This window comes from Hyposmocoma kahamanoa, unplaced genomic scaffold (genome assembly GCF_003589595.1).
Source record: "Hyposmocoma kahamanoa isolate Upper Pololo Valley unplaced genomic scaffold, ASM358959v1 67, whole genome shotgun sequence".
Lineage (NCBI taxonomy): Eukaryota > Metazoa > Arthropoda > Insecta > Lepidoptera > Cosmopterigidae > Hyposmocoma > Hyposmocoma kahamanoa.
In genome coordinates this window covers 5,526,308-5,546,098 of record NW_020653855.1, presented here as the reverse complement: position 1 = coordinate 5,546,098, position 19,791 = coordinate 5,526,308, and the positions used below count along the sequence as shown (strand labels likewise).

General features: G+C 37.5%; 1 protein-coding gene across 1 annotated transcript in view; it reads right to left on the bottom strand.

Moving 5' to 3' along the window:
• The window catches only part of LOC113232237 (scavenger receptor class B member 1-like), an 83,351-nt gene that overhangs the window by 14,556 nt on the left and 49,004 nt on the right, over window positions 1-19,791 (bottom strand). Inside the window, exon 3 of the mRNA XM_026466902.1 lies at window positions 12,194-12,304. Within this exon, the coding sequence (XP_026322687.1) occupies window positions 12,194-12,304 (111 nt within the window). The remainder of the gene's footprint in view (window positions 1-12,193; window positions 12,305-19,791) is intronic.

Here is a 19,791-nt window from a genome sequence, read left to right as displayed (position 1 = left end):
TTTTTTTACAAACAAAATTAGTGCATTTTAAAGATGTATATAGTAAGTATACTATATGCGTTCTATTTAATTCAGTTGATTTTTAAAAAATCATTGGTAGGTATATGTAAAGTACCTATTGTATAAAACGGTTTTCTTGTTAAATTTCGAGGTAAGTTTGTTTTTTTTCTATCGTGAAATTTTTGTTTTCACACCGTATACTAATCAGCGTATATCCCCAATTTTACTATATATTTTATTCAAAGCGACTCAACACTTTCTCAGTTACACGGAATCAACCAAAGCCATTTGAGATTGTATCGATGCTTAATTTATTAGATTCAGTCATTGACTTACAATTATATGGACGTCGGGTCCGCGCTAAAAAGTGTCCGCACTTGTAAGGCGCTAAAATCGTATACAGAGCGCCAAACTCCGCTTTAGTCTTCATTTGTTCGACTGACAGCGCGATAGATACTGCGATGACATTACAATTTAAATTTCGAATAGGTTGACTTGGGACATTTTTTTCGTGGTTTTTGTATTAGACCCGTCGTCCATTTATTTGTAAGTCAATGGATTCAGTCAAACAATTCATTTCGTAGTTAAGTAGTATATGTATCAATTTCCAATCGTGTTGTTTTTTTTATTTACCTATTATGTCCCATTGCTGGATAAAGGTTTCCCCCAAAATTCTCCATTGCTCCCTGTCTTTGGCAATCTCCCACTATTCTCTCTCAAATTCAATAAAATCGTCCCGCCAACGCCTTCCCGCAGGCTTATCACCTAACTTTAGCAACTGGTTGCTAATTGTACAATAGCAACGCCATTGCTATCAGTTGCGGTTGCTAAGTTGATATTACGGACGTTTCTCGCTTGGTGCATTTGCGATTAAAATGTATGGACTCTAGCGCCACTCGCAACTGAACACACACACAAACACAAACGTCACAAAACAAGAAACGTTTATGTTTATTGTGTAGTTCGATTGGGCTTTTTTAACATTAAACTGATTCTATAATAACAAAAATATATACAGAAACAGTTAAGTGTTCAACGAAAAAGCATAAATCACAATAATAAAAATGCCAATTATGTTTACGTTATTGAGTTCTGCTTCTATGGTTTCATTTTGTTCATCTTATCAATGTTTTAGTGTTGTGATATTCAGAGTGTGAAAGTATTGTGAACGATCAGTTAGAAATGTTATTTGACCATCTTCTAAGGCACCCGCAGGGTCGGCTTAAAGGCTTTGGTTTAGGTGGCAGTTCGTAAAAGGCATCTGAAAGGCCGGTCGTCCACGCCGTCTCTTTACATCCTCGGGCACCTAAGGAGCAGTGTTGCTAGACTTTTGTGACGTTAATTCGCCAATAGAAAATGAAACTATTTTTCCGGATTTAAATCGCGTATATTTGTTTTTTCAAACAAACCGACGTTTCGGGCCCTTTACAGGTCCCATGGTCACGGTTGATTGAGGTGGTACAGTCTTCAACCAGTTATGTCTAATATTAATGCAAACTACCCTGTTTTTTCACTATAGTTACAATAGTTATTAATTAAATACCTTATTTTTAATTTGACAAAGAAAACATTCCAATTTACGCTACATTCTATTTTACAAATTATTTTATTGAATGAATTTTTATTAGGTTCAATTTATTATTAATTAATAATAGAAATTAGAATAAAAGCTTGTAAACTCCAGCATCCTGTAAGGGGATGTTACATTTCACGGGTCTTTTCTTCATTTACATTTCTTATGTATATATGAAACTATTTTTCTGGATTTAAATCGCGTAAGTTTGTTTTTTCAAACAAACCAACGTTTCGGGACCTTTACAGGTCATGGTTGAGTCAACCGAATAAACACAAATATACGCGAAATAAATCCTGAAAAATATTTTCATTTCTTATACGTAACAATCGCGAAAACCTAAGAACTCGATAAATATATATATGTATATATTCAAAAATGTTGTGTCATTTTGTGAAGTGCAATATCGTGGAAAAACTGGTCTAAAAACAGGTGTAAATGTAATAATACACATTACGTATATAGTACGTAAGTACTTACATAATTTTGTCTTACATAAACATAGAAAAAATAACCCTAGAAGTAAATATTTTAAAAAACAAGATACGGAGCTACATTCGGTTAGATTAATGTATGAAACCCATCGAGTATGTAACTGGAAATTGAAATGAACTTTGTTGGAAAACTATTCTGCCAAATCATTACGGTGACAACTGCGCTCCGATTGGCCAGCCCGAATTCGAAACAATTGACGGGTGTCGTCAATTGTTTCTCTTCAAATCGTCCAGTTTAACTTGAGCTTTGCTATAACAGACGAAAATTTAAAAATTACATTATTAATATATATATTGGTTTGCTGTTTTTCCCACACCACCGAACGGAACAACACCCCATTGTTAAATTATCTTTATTACAATAAATACAGAATATTTTTGGAATATACGAGACGTCCACAGGTCAGTTGTTGATGCTGTACTATTTAAGTTTTCTAATTTGTGATTTTAGCGCAAACGAGAGTTGATATTTAAAAGTGATATAAGGCCCATTTGCATGATTTGCTCTATTTCTGGTTATATACTCGATGGTAAAACCCAACATGTTAATTTTTTTACTCCTGTTTCTCACTCTACAGTCAAACTTATCAAAGTGAGGCATCCAACCTGTGTAGGATGTCAATACGTAATTATAACTTTTTTATAAAAAAAAACCAACGTCAATAGTTCGTGGAAATACAGTTTTATTGAAATCGGTTATCAGAAAGTGCGCGAAATCGGATTCATCCCCTAGTTTGCCACCCTTGCAGGTGGAATATTTTCTTCAAATCGAAATGAAACTAATAAGAATAGGAATACTTTATTGCGTAAGCACCGAGACACACATGATCTTAAAATTAAAATAGAACATTATAAACTTTAAACTAAAATACAGGACTTACAACAAAAGTTACAACATAATTATAATGATTAAAACAAAATAAAAATAAAAAAAAAATATTAAAAATGTAATAATAAATGCGTGTCGCGGCACACGCAAACGGGATTTGCTCAGCTATTAGCTACAGGCTCATAGATTTCAGCCTGCAGCGCTGGTTTTCAGCAAGCCCGATATGAGTGAAGCACGGACTCGAGCACAAACAAAACAAATACCCTAACAAATACCAAAAACTAATAACTAACCTAACCTAACATGAGGCTTGGTATATATAAAAATATTTACACTAGATATACATATAAAACGAATACATAGATAAATAAAACAGTATAAGTGTAAACTAATTTCATTACTTAATTAATAGATACATATGTTATATGAAGATGTAATTAATATTCTGTGCAGTAAGTAATAAATAATGTGTGAGAAATAAATAAACATTTCGAACCAAGAAAATAATATAATAATAGTGACTCAATCTTATGAAGGGTTCAATGATAAAACGGAAAGTTTGCAAAACCTTGGACTTGGACGATTGGCCTACGCTTCGAGTCTGGAACCAGTGAGGTAAGCGATTATTATCAGAGTGTGCTCTTTTGGTTATCCAAAAGGTATACCTTGTACTTAAATCTAAAGGTGTGCACTGATTTCAAATAGTGAAGTACCTACACTAATTCCAAGAAAAAAAGAGTATTCAAAATCGGTTCACAAATACCAGAGTACTAGCGTAACATATAACCAAAAAAATCCAGTAGAATTGAATCTCCTCCTTTTTTGAAATCGGTTAAAAAAACATTTGAAGTTTATAGAATTTTGCAAAAAAATTACGCTATGCCAACTAAACCACGGACCGAACCAACGGACCTTACGAATTTTTCAAGGTGCTTGCAGCAGACCTTTGTTTTATGGTTTTTAACGTCTTCATTGCCGCAGGCGCCATTTGTGAGAATGAATCACTTAACCCCTTCATGGACAGTGCTGAAATAACACCGCACACCAAAAGTCACTACTTTTCTTTATGCCGTAGTGACCATATTGATTCAACATAATTATTACGCTTTATCACTGACGGCTGGTCCCGTCGACATTCATAGCAGCACTGCAAACTGTTTTTGCAACTGTTTCTTGTGCATGAGTAAGTACGGCTATGACAGTAGAACAGTGATTTTTATTTAATTTATTTCAGCAAAAAAGGGCTAAATCAATACATTAAAATAGCCTACACCGTAAAATAGTGTAACCCTTGCAGTATAAGAAGACATATAAAAGTTATTAAGTACTAACAATTCCAAAAGAAACAATTACTAATTAGATTATATTTAAGCAGTGATGAAGGCTATTTATTTACCATTTGAATAATTAAATCACAGTTTGGAAAGTAGTAAGAGGTGATTTTGATTACTAATAATACACTGAAAGTATCGTTTAGTTATTCATCAAATTAAAACGAAAATTAAGTAATTCATTTTACCTAGATGGCAGAAAATATCTACCTAACTAACCTTATTTAAAGTGTGAAAACACGTTTCATTATTATTTATTATAGAGTATGGTTTCTGCAGTACACATTGTTGGTTTATTGAAATCATTGACTTACAAATAAATGGACGACGGGTCTAATACAAAAACCACGAAAAAAATATCCCAAGTCAACCTATGTAAACGTAGTGACATGCAAAGGAATATGAAAAAGCTAAAACGTTGAATTTAAATTGTAATGTCATCGCAGTACTGTCTAATTTTGCTTGCTTCGCTGTCAGTCGAACAAACGAAGACTAAAGCGTGAACGACGCTCTGTATACGATTTTAACGCCCTATAAGTTCGGACACTTTTTAGCGCGGACCCGACGTCCATATAATTGTAAGTCAATGATTGAAATCCTAAAAATTTAGAGAAAAAAATTGAGGGATTTTTTACTGTCCGAAAGTTCCAGGGCGAAAACAAACTACACAACCACAAAAGGCAGTCGCTGGCGACGCACTGACATGTACGGTTTTACATCACCTCATACAAACACGTCGGTATTCACCGTACTGTCTTGGTGTGCACATATTAAATATGTGTGTGTAACGTCCACAAATGTATCTCAAATAAATCATTCAATTTTATCAGTACATTGTTGATACTTCTCTACGGAGAAGCAGTAGGCGGCAACTACAAAGACAGCACTTGGAATTCGCACGGTAAAGCCCGTAGTAGTTTTTATAAGATCCATATATCCAAACGGGATAGCTATTACTATCCATGAAGGGGTTATGTGCTTGTATCCAAACCCTGGACTTGTCTTAAAAGCTCTAGAGTTTAAAGCAGGGTTTCTTAACCTGTAGTCCATGGACCATTAAGGGGTCCGTGTAATGAACGCTGGGGGTCCAGAACGAGCGTACCTAACCCGTTGCATTAATATAAAAATTGGAATACAATATGTTGTGAGTAAACAGGTGTAGTGCACGTGACGTATTTGAATTTTCGCGCCCTTTGAACTATCCATTATAGGAGAGAGCGAGACGCGCGTTAATGCAACCAGCAAGCCTTTATTATTAAAAATTTTATAAACAGAATACTTATTAATCTTAACCTGGCGGCACAACAAGGTTTATCCGTTCACCGCAAGAAGTTCTTTTTCATATCTTTTCGGAAAGGGTCAGTCGGCTCTTTGAAATTTTGAGACCATGACTAGAAATAGGTTAAGAAACCCTAGTTTAAAGTTACTTAATTACGAGTACATAATTGTTTTATGATTAAAATGCAATTTACGGAACTGATATCTTTAAGCACTCGGATGCACTTGGCGTCCACCGACCTACGGTCACGGACTATCTTTGTTTACACTTGTAGTTACGTCCGGTGTAGATAAACTGCTCTCGTCTACCTAATCACTATGGCGTAACTATACTTAGTACTTAATAGTGTGCGCAAATGATTAATGATAGGAAATAACTGATCTAAAGTCGTCAACAGCCCCACATCTTTCGACATTAGTTTTGATGTGGTTTTGATTATAGTGACTCTCCTACCAGTGGCGACGCGTAAAAATTTTCCTTGGCAAAGCCGAAGCTTTAACTTTTTGAAAGAATAAAAAACGTTTACTTTAAACAAACATTTCTTTTCCAATTAAAATGGCGCCTTGGCGACATTTAAACACAACACTTATTAGCACCTAAGATATTAGTTGGAAGGACTGTTCATTACCATCGCACGATTTTTGGGGGGAGGGGGTGGAGGGCGCAGCGTTTCGTTCTTCAACAATTTTTTTTACGAAAATGTTTATTATTTTGCGTTTTTCTTTAAATTATAGCCGCGACAACCAAACGCCGTGCGTTCGTAACCTACAAAACGTGCTTCTTAACATTTATTATCGAATATTTCAATAATTTTTATTTTCAAAACTACGAGTTTCTTAAAGCTGATATTTTAGGATTAGACTGCTAACTATGTAGTCTGTTCACCATATTAATTTCAACTCTCAAGTCGTGCGGTGGTAATGTACAGTTGAGCCTTAAGCCGCCTATCGCGATACGAAAGTTTGTAAACAAATTCATGAATGCTAAGTGTTGCCTACGAATCACCATGACCTTCTACATACATTATTTATGCATTCCTATTAAAAAGAAGCACCCAATTAAACATAGATACAAATGTAATACTATTTATTGTTAAGATTTACAAAATAGTAACTAAACATATTTTGTATTAATTATTATAATAATTTTGTAACATTATTTTAAGGACGTTTTACATTTATTCTGACATTAAAACAAATTAAGGTATAATTTCCTGGAATTCCTGGTTTAAATTTAAATGAATGCTATTCGACAATAACTTGAATTATTCCAGATGCTCGGCCGCCATTTCTCTAAATGTTATATATAGGTCGCACTATAAGTTTCCGGAACTGGCCACTTACATAAACAATAGATATTGAAAAAGTAATTATAACATTTGAAAATGTAACTTTGGCTGTAGAATACATTTGGTTTCATCTGATTGTCACTTGTTTTTACATTGTGGCGTCATGTTAGAAATTGGTTGTCTACATCGCCATGGATATAACTCGTGAAAATTTTCGTAGTATGATTTTCTACGATTTTAAGTATAATTTAACAGCTCAGCGGAGCTTCGCTCGGCTTCAAACTGCTTTCGGCGATGAAGCACCATGCAAGACGACTATTTATAGCTGGTTTGCAGAATTCAAACGCGGTCGTGTGAATCTCAGTGACGAATTTCGTGACGGTCGCCCGTCCACTGCAGTGAACAACAAAAACATCGATGCTGTGCGCCGTATGATTAAAACAGACAGGCATGTGACATACCATGAAATTCGGGCATCTTTAGGCATAGGCATGAGTCAAATACAATTAAACATTTGGGTGTGATTAAGCTGTACTCTCGGTGGATCCCACAGAATTTGACTGAGGCTCAAAAAACTGATCGCGTCACTTGGTGCAATGCCATGTTTACCAGATTCAACGAAGGGGCGTCAAATTTGGTGTGGGACATAGTAACAGGTGACGAAATATGGATTTATAGTTACGATCCCAAAACAAAGCAGCAATCGAGCGGGTCTTTCGAAATGAGCCGAAACCAACCAAAGCGGCGCGCGTGCAAAGTGCTCTAAGCAGATGATTGCTTCTTTTTTTAATACAACTGGACACGTGGCTACTATTGCTTTGGAGAATCGTTGTACCGTGATTAGTGATTGGTACACGACCATTTGTTTGCCGGAAGTTATTAACGAACTCTGTAAAAATAACCGTAAATGCCGTATCATTTTGCATCACGATAATGACAGTTCTCACACGGCCAGACAGATAAATGAATTTTTGGAGGTGTACAACGTTGACCTTATGAGTCATCCCGCGTATAGTCTCGACCTGGCACCTTGTGATTTTTATTTATTTCCAAAAATTAAAAACCAGTTTTTTGAAAGATTTTCATCACCTGAAGAGTCTGTCGAGAGTATGAGAAATATGTTTCAGAGATTGTGACTGAGGAGTGGCATAAATGTTTTCAAAATTGGTTTATTTGTATGAAAAAGTGCATTAACGCTAACGGAGAATATTTTGAGAAACAATAAATTAATTTCTGACCATTTATAGTATTTTTCTTATTCATTCCGGAAACTTGTAGTACGCCTCACGTAAAGTGGATTTTTGCGAGTGTGTACGTATATTTTGATGGGAGCGCGTAGATTTCTTGAATGAAATAGAAGATCTGCCGGTTTACCTCACGCTGATTGGTTGAGATTAGAGATGGGTTTTTACCCAATAAATATCCGTCTAAGGATAAATATCCGTTTTTACTGAATATTTGTCCTAAAACACGGATAATCATTTTTTTGTTTTTTTATAATAAAATTCATTAGAATTCATATTTTATTAAATAAGTACATTTTTGCCATTCTTTTTTAACAATAATGTCCTGCCTACTTTATTTTACTTTAATTTGTATTAAATGTAAATAATAAACCACGATTAAAAATATTTATTGGTAAAACAGTTTTTGGATAAATATCGAGTAAAAATGGATATTTATCCTGAGTATTTATCCCAATGATATTTATCCATGACCCATCTCTAGTTGAGATGCATCGAGACAAGTTATTACGCGTAATAGTGAATACTTATTTAGAATAAATGTTTTTTTAAGTGCCCCACCACTTGCGCGCCTCCACTGGTACGCGGAAAATTTTAGACAAGCCGGTGGCAATCGAGTTATATAGACACCTCGCCACTGCTCCCTACCGAACCTTAGAGTCTACAAGAAGGGCACTATGACCTGAGCGAGAATGCCAGCGCAGGTACTATCTAAGTCAGGTCTTAACACTAGATCAGTCCGTTTGCACGGACTTCATTCGGGTCTCTGTAAGACTAGTGCCTTAGGTGAGCCGCCCCAGGTACACGTACAGCACCCTCCCTATTTACCAGATAGGTGCCGGAGCTAAGCGGAGCCATCGACTCTAAGCCGGCTACCAAACCTCGCATAAGGCACGCTCGCTTCCCGACGAAAAACGGCGTCTTTCCAGTTTCCAAATTCTCCAACGCGCCTGGAGGTACCGGAGGATGTTTAGCAAACTGCCGCCAACATTTAGTAGCAGTAGAGCTCCTTGAGAAAGAGATCAATCAGGGAAGTACTGCCACATTACCTATTTCTGCCGCCAAGCGGTTATGTAAGCATTTAAAAAAGTAACTTAGATATAGAGGAAAACACGATGAATTCAGTCAATTACTGGTTATAGCTTGATTTTTCCTGTGCATACTTACTTTTTTGTTTTTGGGATTTAGACATGTACATTTTACAGTTAGGCCGTTTCCTGGGGGGCTACTCTCGATCTCCGAAACAATTACTGTCAAATAAGTAATATTCGACAAAATTAAAAGACAAGTATCAAGAATGAAGCTTCATTCGCATCGCGCGTCTTTTCATTTGGTCAAGTATTGCTTATTTGGCAGTAATTGTTTCGGACGGTTGTCAGACGGAGATCGAGAGTAGACCCCCTGATTTGTCGGTGCGATATACCATGTGGTCTGTGGGTACACCGCAAGCCGTAACGATTCCTTAAAAAATTCATTACCAAAATCTCCAGTTACTTCAATCAGTCACGGTCGGTCGACTACCGAATGTTACTGCACCATAATAGATAACGGGTTACTCGCAACATCAATAACCTCAAACATCAATCAAGTTCAACGCCAGGAATATAAATTAAGAATTACTGCTTGTTATGTCTAAATGTTTAATCTAAATGTTATGAACTGCAGCAGTTTATAATTTGAACAAAAAATTGCATTTGTATCCCCGACATAAAAAGAAGGGAGTTAAATAAGTTTGAAGTCATAGGTTTTTTTTAATGAATCCAAGTGGTAAGCTACACGCCCGTCTATAACAGTTGCAGTGCCCCTCACCCTTCAAAACCGGAACGCAGTAATGTTGTCATTACTGCTTGGCGGCAGAAATAGATAAGGTGGCAGTACTACCCTGGACGAACTCTTTCACATGGAGCTCTACTGCTACTGAAATCGAGATCGACTGCATGATGTTGATTACAATTTCTCGCATTGACTGCAAACATGTAGTCAATCTGTTAGCAGCCTTACTCATGTACTATTGTAGGAAAAAATCAGGAATAAAACAATACCGTATAATAAGGAAATAATAAACATATTACCTACTTATTATAGAATAATTTCCTAACCGAAAAATATTTTTTTTTTAGTAATGATTGCTTTAGTTTTATAGAGGTAATGTATTTGCCTACAAAGTTTGGTTCTAAATGTAAGTAACGGTAATTTGTTTAACCGCAAAACTGAGGTAATTTAAGCTCCAACTCAAGGTTCTCCCAAAACTTTGGTTTCGAAATTAACACACGAACTATTGTCATTCAAATAGTATATCAACAATTCTATTATATTTTAATGTAATTTTGTAGTATAATCAATCATTGCAGCATTGTACAAAATAGAGTTTTGTTGAATATTTGTCGGAGTCCGCTTAGGTTATGTTACTTTATTTTTAGGTTGGGCAAAGTATAGCAGTAAAGAGTTCGTCTAGGGAAGTACTGCTGCTAGCCCTCACCACCAGACTGTGGCCGCTTCTGCGCAGGCCGCAGAAGCTAATGGCGGTGAGGGCGACTCGGGGGTACCGGACGGTTTCCGAAGCGGCGGCATGCGCCCTGACTGGATCCGCAACCTGGGAGCTCGAGACGTCCGTCCTCGAGCAGACCTACAGGTGCCGTGCGGAAGCCAGGGCACGTGGAGAGCGCCCCACACTAGAGGAGTTAGTGGGGGTTCGGCGTGCCGCCAACACCGCCGTCCAGGCGGGGTGCGAGGAGGCACTCCGATCGGCCAGATACGGGGAGCGCACCGTCCAGGCGATGCTCCATGTACTGGCCGATTGGAGAAAGAGGAAGCACGGGTCCCTCACCTACCGCCTTGTTCATGTACTCACCGGACACGGCTGTTTCGGTGACTAGGTACCTGCACAAGATCGCACGGAGGGAGATGACTCCGAAGTGTCACGAGTGCGGCGGTGCATTGTGAGGTTTTTAGTGGGTATGCTGTCACATAGCCGCTGGGAGACGGCGGGGAATGCGTAACGCATTTTCCTCACGGTAATAAAAAAAAAAGAGAAAAAGGGAAGTACTGCTACCTTATATATTTCTGTCGCCGAGCGGTAATGTGAGCATTACTACGTTCCGGTTTTGAAGGGTCAAGGGTGCTCGTGAAATTACAGGCACATGGGACTTGTAAACTTATGTCTCAGGGCGACAGGCGCAGTGGGAGTGCCCCTCAGATTTTTACGATTTAAAGTTGCAGTGCCATTCTTAGTGGCACTGCAACTGTCATGGAAAGCCGTGTAGCTTACTGTCAGGCGCACGACTTTTACCTCTCGAGACTTTATATTAGTAAAAAAGTTAAAAATTACAGTTGTGTCTTACTGGGCCTTATACGAAACTTCTTCGTAATATGATACAGAATGTCGTTAATTTAAACCGTTTATGTGTATAAGAAATTAACAAATGTGAATTAGGTTATATTTTCTAAGATATTTTTTCAAACTAACCGGACAAAGTGGTGTCTACAAAAATTACACAACTGACGTAGATAGCTTTTATTATAAAAAGAATAATACCATAACTCATTTTTATCATATTAATTCCGTGATCAATTGTATTTGAAAATTAAGCATAGTTGAAATAGAATTATTATTATTAATTTCTATAACTTGAAGACGTTTACCACGTTTTGATGGAATGTGTTCAGACCGAAAGACTCAGGAGACAATTGGGCAGTGTGGTTAACATACAACTGACTGGGTGGTGTAACAGTATACTGACCGTTCCTTCGTCGAACGAAGTATACACAATATATTTAGATAGTCTTAATCTAGGTTAGATGTATAAATTAAGTAGCATTACCTTAAAACTCCTCAAATTAAGATTATAAAAAAAAACAACGCCGCATTTACTCGCACTCGAACCACGCAACATATGACCGCGCTCGAAGGCACTTGTACATATATAATTTTTATTATAAATCCTAAATTGTTTTCGAATGTACCCAAATTAGACAATAAAGTAACCCAGATATGGCACAAAATTAAATAAAATAAATAATTATATTTTTCTTGAGCGTACTTTCTTTTTTATTTTTATGTCAAATATCTTGAAGCCTCTCTCTTAGAAAAGTTATCATTTTTCAAATTGGCCTTATTATATTAAGGATGCAAAAATTTTTTAAAAGGTGTCTTACCCGGTCTCATATTGAGCTTCTCCCTTAACATAACGTCGAGTGGTGTGAAGATGAACCCGGTTATGGATATCAAGATGAGCAGGATTCCCCATACGCATTGACTTACTGAATCTGAAACAATATATAAGTTGGTTACGTCTTCACGCCTAAATTGCTCAATCAATAGTGACGAATTTTGATATAGAGATAAATGGGTCTTAGGAAAAGGACATTGGCTACTTTGTGTAATAAACATAAATCATACTAAGCTCCAATTAAAATTTTTCCCGTGCTAATACGGTTCGTTTTGCTTTGGTCAAGCGACAAGGATAGTTTTTTACATACGAATTTACAGTCATTTGAAAAATGTATGTCATATATTCAAATTCAAATTCAAATTATTTATTTCTCAGATAACAGGATCCATTGGTGTTAGTAAAAAAATAAAGAAACAAACTTATAGACTATTGTTAGTATGAAATTATAATTATAAATTACTTAGAAACTAAAATGTCATGTACTTACGAGACATCTCGTGCGGAATCATTGTCCGTACGAGATGCCTCAGTACAGGCGCTCTGTGGTCGTTTGCAACAACTCTCAGAATGCTGTTGCCACTACCCCGGAGCCTACTAACCAAAGATGCTACCTTTCTCCGCAAGACCGCATTAAAGCAGCTTGTATGGGATAGAGCAAACTGCACTGCAGTACCGGGGTAGTCTCAACATCATCCTGAACACGTTGTTGTACTGGACGCGAAGGGAATTCAGCGACCTTTGCGAACAGCTAAACCACAAGCCGCCCGTGTACAGACCCTGACAATACGCTTTAAAAAGCGTAATTTTCACTTGGTCCGTACAGCGGGCCAGCATATCCCCGCGGACCGCCAAAGCCCTGCGTTCCCTCTCGACGTCGTCATCATCTTTAAGGTCGTCGGCAAGTATATGTCCAAGGTATTTAAAATGAGACACCTGTTTTACACTCATGCCATTTAGCGAAATAGCTGGAAATGACTGGACACCTACCGGCGGCCTTCAAGACCATGAACTATAATATAATATAATATAATATAGTATACTTGTTTTATTTAGTTCAGTTGATATAAAAAAAAATCATTGGTATATGTAAAGTACCTATTGAATCCAAGGGTTTCTTGTAAAATTTCAAGGTAAGCATAGTGAGTTTGTGTTTTTTTTTCTATCGCGAAAAATTTTAGGAATCGTGTTTTCACATGTATAGTCACATATCAGTGTACCTATATCCTCAATTTTACTATGTATTTTTTCCAAAGGGATAGATTCAACGCTCACTATTATGCGAAATCAATCAAAGCCGTTTGAGGTTGTATAGACGACGCAAACAAAATTATTTATAACTTATTTTCACTTTTAAATTCACAATTAACAAAACATTACAATGTGCATAAACTTGTACAGATGTTTTGCTTATAATGATTCAACATACGGGACTGAATCGGTGCAATCGCGCTTTTATATCGATGTGATCGCCAACAAATGGCAAGTAGCAATGGAGTTCCTTGTGAAAGAGTTCATGCAGGGAAGTACTGCGACCTTACCTATTTCTGCCGCCAAGCAGTAATTCAATTCAAATTCATTTATTCAGATAACTAGGATTCATAAGTGTTAAAACAATGAAACTTATCATTAGGTTAGTACTTAAATTCTAGAACAGATTTTGTATTATTAATGAGATGCCGCATTGTGGGACACTCACACCTAACCGCAATTGTCTTCAGGAGGCTGTTACCGCTGCCACGTATTCTGTTCAACAGAGATGCTGATCTTTTGCGCAAGACTGCCATGAAGCTATCCACACGGGCTTCAGCAAACATGGCAGACGCACTGCAGAACCGCGGCAGCCGCATCAGCGTCCTGAAGGCGTTATTGTATTGCGTGCGCATGACCCTCAGCGAGACTTGGGTATAGCTGGCCCACAGAGCCCCCGCGTACAGTGGTGTGCAGTAAGCTCTGAAAAGAGTGACCTTCACCTCCACCGTACATCGAGCAAACCTGCAAGCCAGCATGTTGGCCCTCACCGAGAGTGCCCTGCGCTCGCGTTCTATAGCCATATTGTCCTTGAGGTCGTCGGCAATATAGTGTCCTAAATATTTGAAATGTGCTACTCTCTTCAATGGAATTCCATTGAGACTTATGGGAAGCACATTGTTAGGACTCTTCTTACCGGCGAATGTCAGCATTACTGTGTTCCGGTTGGAAAGGTAAGTGTGCTGGTGAGATTACAGGCACATGGGACTTGTCAAGTTATGTCTCAAGGTGGCGAGCGCAGTGCCACAGCCCCTCCGAGCTTTGCGTTTTATAGTTTTCGCTTACTTCCAGCCCCACGACTTGTTCGTACCGAAAATTGCCTGCATAACATTGCGTAATAGCAATGTTTACCTATTTATAATTAAATTGACTTTTATATAATAATGACTTAGAATTTCAATTTATAATTAGGTTATATTATTAACACTTTTAAAAAAAGCTTAAAAAAATATTATTTATTATATTTATATTATCTTCCGTATCTATTTAGTTTCGAAATTATTATTTGTTTAATTTATACAATATTAAAATGGGTTCAGCTGGCTGGTAATCGTCTCCGCGGCATCCTGAGTAAACACCGACGATGCGCTATGGCCTTTTTGCACTGCTACAGCATACATACATAACTGGGTGTTAGGCAGTGCTGCGACTCTGCTGGTTTTTTTATTATATTACATACTTTTCTGTCATGTATGTGTAGCTGTAGATCCAAATAAACGTTTTATCTATCTATCTATCTACCGTAACTTGGTAGGTATTATAAAAAAGTCTCCATACTACAGATACCTAAGATCTTTGCGATATTAAAGCAACTGCTACGGACAGGCGTGTCGTTCACTCGCGCGTTTCACAAATACGCGTTTGTGTCACTTCATGTCGCCGTGTGTAACCGCTCTAAAGTGTGTGACATACGGAATGAAGCTTGTATGGAGAACCAATAAAGCTAGTATAGTAAAATTAATATAGTACCTACATTAGGCTACTTGAAGAATTTATTCTACGCAGACGAAGTCGCGGGCACCACCTAGTTGGTTAAAATATGACAGTTAAAACATGTTTGTAAACTAATACGTTGAGATTTTTTAAACGATTGCGTAGCCCAAGCAACGAGTGTGACACAATGAGAACACGAAAATCGGGTCTGTTTTCAATGTTCGTGTAAAGATGTAGGTCAACTACTTTTTATAATTTTCGAAATCAAACAATAATGATAAAATCATATCTAATTCACTTACCTACTCACTAGCAGAGGCCGTAGTTCGAATCCTTCAGTTTGATTTTGATTGCCTCTCCCGTTCGGAAACTGCGTCTCTTCCGAGTCGAGGCGCATAATTGCGTTTCACAACTGGCCGATCGGAAACTTTTGACATTTCAAATCGGAACAATAATTGATTTAACTCACAAATTGGAAAGATATAGTAGGAATCAGGTTCATCTTCTCGGAAACCCATCTAATTTCGAGACTACCCGATCGGTTCGATTCCGGTTTGGATCAAAATCAGCATGCGGGTCCGCACTTCTGTTTCTCGGAATATAAGTGTGAAATTTAATTTTATGGCGCGTCGACCCTATCTAGTGCACGCGAAACGTACTCACAAACGTCCAACCCGATATTGCGACGACTTCCCATTCTCGAGTGACATAATAGATTAGTCTTTCCGAATGTAGATGGCGCTTCTCGCCATCGACCCTGTTTTGCCAAAATATCACTTTTTCGTGACCAAATATACCAAATGACTTCTGGTAACTTCCGTTTCAAGCTTGATTACCGCCCGCACCCTACGCGTCAAAAAAAAAAAAAATTTTAATACCGACACGCTATGATGGCCGTTTTGACAGATTACAATAGTGATGTGAAACCTCAATTCATTATCGAAAAAAATATAATCAAATGCGAGTCGCATCTATAAGTATTTAGTATTATAACTAGTATTGCAAGGGGTAGCTGATTAAAAAGTTGCAATAAAACGAAAATAAAATCATCAATTCGAAACTGCTTTGTTTTGCGTTGAGCTTTGGCTCGAATTTGCCGGAGGTAGAACTTGTGCTGGACTGCGATCCTATAAGTGACTATGGTATTGGATTTCATTTTTTTTAATTTCGAATTTCGAAATACGAATGCCGAGTTGTGTCGTAATATTATAGATCCATAAATTTTACTGCACGTCACTATTGACAACAATGTATATCAATTTTAGCTCCTTGAAACTTGATAAACGGACAAACGTCGATCCGGCTATCATAGCGTGCCGGTATTATAGTTCCTGTTAAAAGTGTATACTTAATTACGTCGTAATAGTTTCTATAAAAATTTCTGTCCCCATTTTTTACCAATAAAGTACCCATAGTGCTCTACCGACAGACTTATTTGGCCCGGATTTTTTTTACGAGCCTACACTGTCCCACTGCTGAGCACAGGCCTCCCTCCCCTCTCTCCACACCTCTCTGTTTTGCGTCACTGAGGTCCAGTCGCCATCGACGCTTTGGCCTGTCGCATGGACATTTTCTATCTTTGGGGATCCATTCTGAGTGGCCTTCGCCCACGATTCGTCTGACATGCGGCAGACGTGATCAGTCCAGTCCCATTTTAGTTTACCGGCTTGTTGGCCCATATCTACGATTCGTGTTTTGGAGCGCAGATCACTGTTCCAAATTCGGTGTGACCAGGATGCTGCGCTCCATAGCTCGTTGGCAGAGAATAAGCTGTATGGCTTTACGCCAAAACCATCAATATTTTAATAAAAAGCAAGCCTAGTCACGTGAGGCTCTATTGTACCTTCCCATCGAATATATTAACCAGAAATAGAGACGAAATAAGGGCCATCCATCCATCAACTAATCAGGCAAATGGGCCATATATCACTTATAAATATCAATTCTAGTTTGCACTGAAATCACAAATTAGAAAGCTGAAACAGTACAGCGCCAACAACTGACTTGTGTGTACGTCTCCGTATATTCCAAAAAATATTCTATATTTATTGTAATAAAGATAATATCTCTAACAATGCCGTTCTATTCGGTGGTGTGGTAAAAACAGCAAAACATCTTATTACAAAACAAACGGAATCACATTTCATCGGTAATTAAATATGTAATTTTTCAATTTTCGTCCATTACAGCAACGCTCAAGTTAAATTGGTCGATTTGAAGTGAAACAATTGACAACACCTGTCAATTGTTTCGAATTCGGGCTGGCCAATCATGGTAATGATATGGCAAAATAGTTTTCAAACAATTAAATAAATGACATTTCGTCTCTATTTCTGGTTATATACTCAATGCCCTAACGTAACCAGAAATTGGTTAAATTTAATTGATGGATAAATACAAGATAGTTTTTACGGTGCTCATGCCCTTGGCAACCTACTTTAAAGTATTTGTTGACCCTGAACAAGCGTTAAATGTAAACCTCGTCATTAACAATAAACAATATATAACTTCACATATACGTACAATACATCTTTACTTATGTTTGTTGTCTCGTTGTACGTAGATAAAAAATCCACTAACAACATAGATGATATAAAAAACATTGTATTTACAAAGGTACAAGATTGTAATAACATTATTGTGTGTGATGAGTAGAGGTCGGACAATAGGATTCTTTATTACAGTTTTTAACCGACTTCAAAAAAGGAGAAGGCTCACAATTCGATTGTTTTTTTATGTGTATTACGCGATAATTCGTGAACTGAGCTTGATGATTCTTTTTTGTTGAAAAGAGGGTACCTCAGTATTATTGGTCCCATTTAAATTTGAAGGAAATATTCCATCTCTAAGAGTGGCAAACTAGGGGACGAATCCGGTTCCGCGCAATTTCCGGTTACCGATTTCAATAATACTTGGCAATTTGAGGTCGGTTTTTTAGTACTCTGTACTGACATTGTTATGATAACAAGTGACGGGACGAACGAGCCGTGCTCCTGGCGGTGCGGGACACTCCTGTCCATAACAGTTGCAGTACCCCTCAGTCCTTTAAAAAAAAAGATCTGAGACGCACTGCAACTGCGCCCTTTATAAATCGTGTAATTCCATTGTATCGTAATGTAAGCATTACTGAGTTCTGCGTCCTGATTTTGATTCAAACCGGTATCGATCCGACCGGGTAGTCTCGAAATGAGATGGGTTTCTGAGTGAGAAGATGAACCTGATTCCTACTATGTCTTTCTAATTTGTGAGTTACATCAACTATTGTTCCGATTAGAAATGTCAAATGCCAGTTGTGAATCTCAATTATGCGCCTGGACTCGGAAGAGACGCAGTTTCCTGTCGGGAGAGGCAATCAAAATCAAGCTGCCGGTTTTTAACGGTAAGGGTGCTGGTGAAACTACAGACACATGGGACTTGTCGACTTATGTCTCAGGGTGACGGGCGCAGTGGCAGTGCCCCTAAGTTCTTTGTCTTTTAAAGCACTGACTGCAAATGTTATGGACAGGTGGGCACTTGGCCTCATAAAAAAATTCGCTCGGATCGCCGACGCAAAACGCACAACATCATTTTCGCCCTTAACGTATGGATATAAAGAGTTTTCTGACACGAATCCATGTCCACAAGTGTCGTGACTCCTTAACATATACAGTCAAATTGAGAACTTTCTCCCTTTTTGAAATCGGTTAAAAAGCCGGGTTGTACACAACTAAAAGCTCATCTCTTCTATGAATAAAACTACAATAAGCCTGTATAACAATTATGCCAAGCAGTAACGTCAGCATTACTGTGTTTCGGTTTTGAAGGGTAAGGGTGCAGGTGAAATTACAGGCACATGGGACTTGTTATGTCTCAGGGTGACGGGAGCAGTGGCATTGCTCCCCAGATCTTTGTCGTTTAAAGCTCTGAGTGGCAGTGTAACTGTTATGGACAGGCGTGTAGCTTACCATCAGGCGCGCGACTTGTTCGACCCGTCACTTGATGTTATAAAAAAAACAAAAAAATTGGTCAGTCATCTGGCAGTTACAAAACACTCATCAAAAGTGTCTAAATCAAACACGTTTTTGCTAATTGCTAAAAAATCAGGTTTTATTTCACGTTCAGTTACTACAATGTTCTATGCTATAAATTATTACATTTGTGAAGAGATCTTATCTAATTGCACAACTAATTATGGGTGAACACAGCTTGCAAAAACAATGTAACTGTAGATTAATTTGAACTTAAAAACAATACATAAATTAACTTTTTGCCCAAAAATTCAATTTAAGTGTTTAGACGAAAACAAATGTGTTGCTTCCAGAAAGTGAGAAGACTACTGACTATGGTAAATTTCAATTTAAAATTCAAATTATAAAGTTGACTAGAAAAAATACATTGGTGTTATAAAAAATAATGAAAAAACTTGATTCTCAGTAATTGCCAAAAATGTGCTTGATCCATAGGGATCAAGTTTATTTCTGAATACATAAATCTTTATTTGTTACAAATATACATATCTGTCGTGTCTAGACACTTTTGACGTGTGTATTTCTAAGAAATAAATATTTTTATTTATTGTCGTTGAGTAATATGTTGAATGAAAAGTCAAGGGCAAAAAGAACTCCAAACTTGACTCTGTAT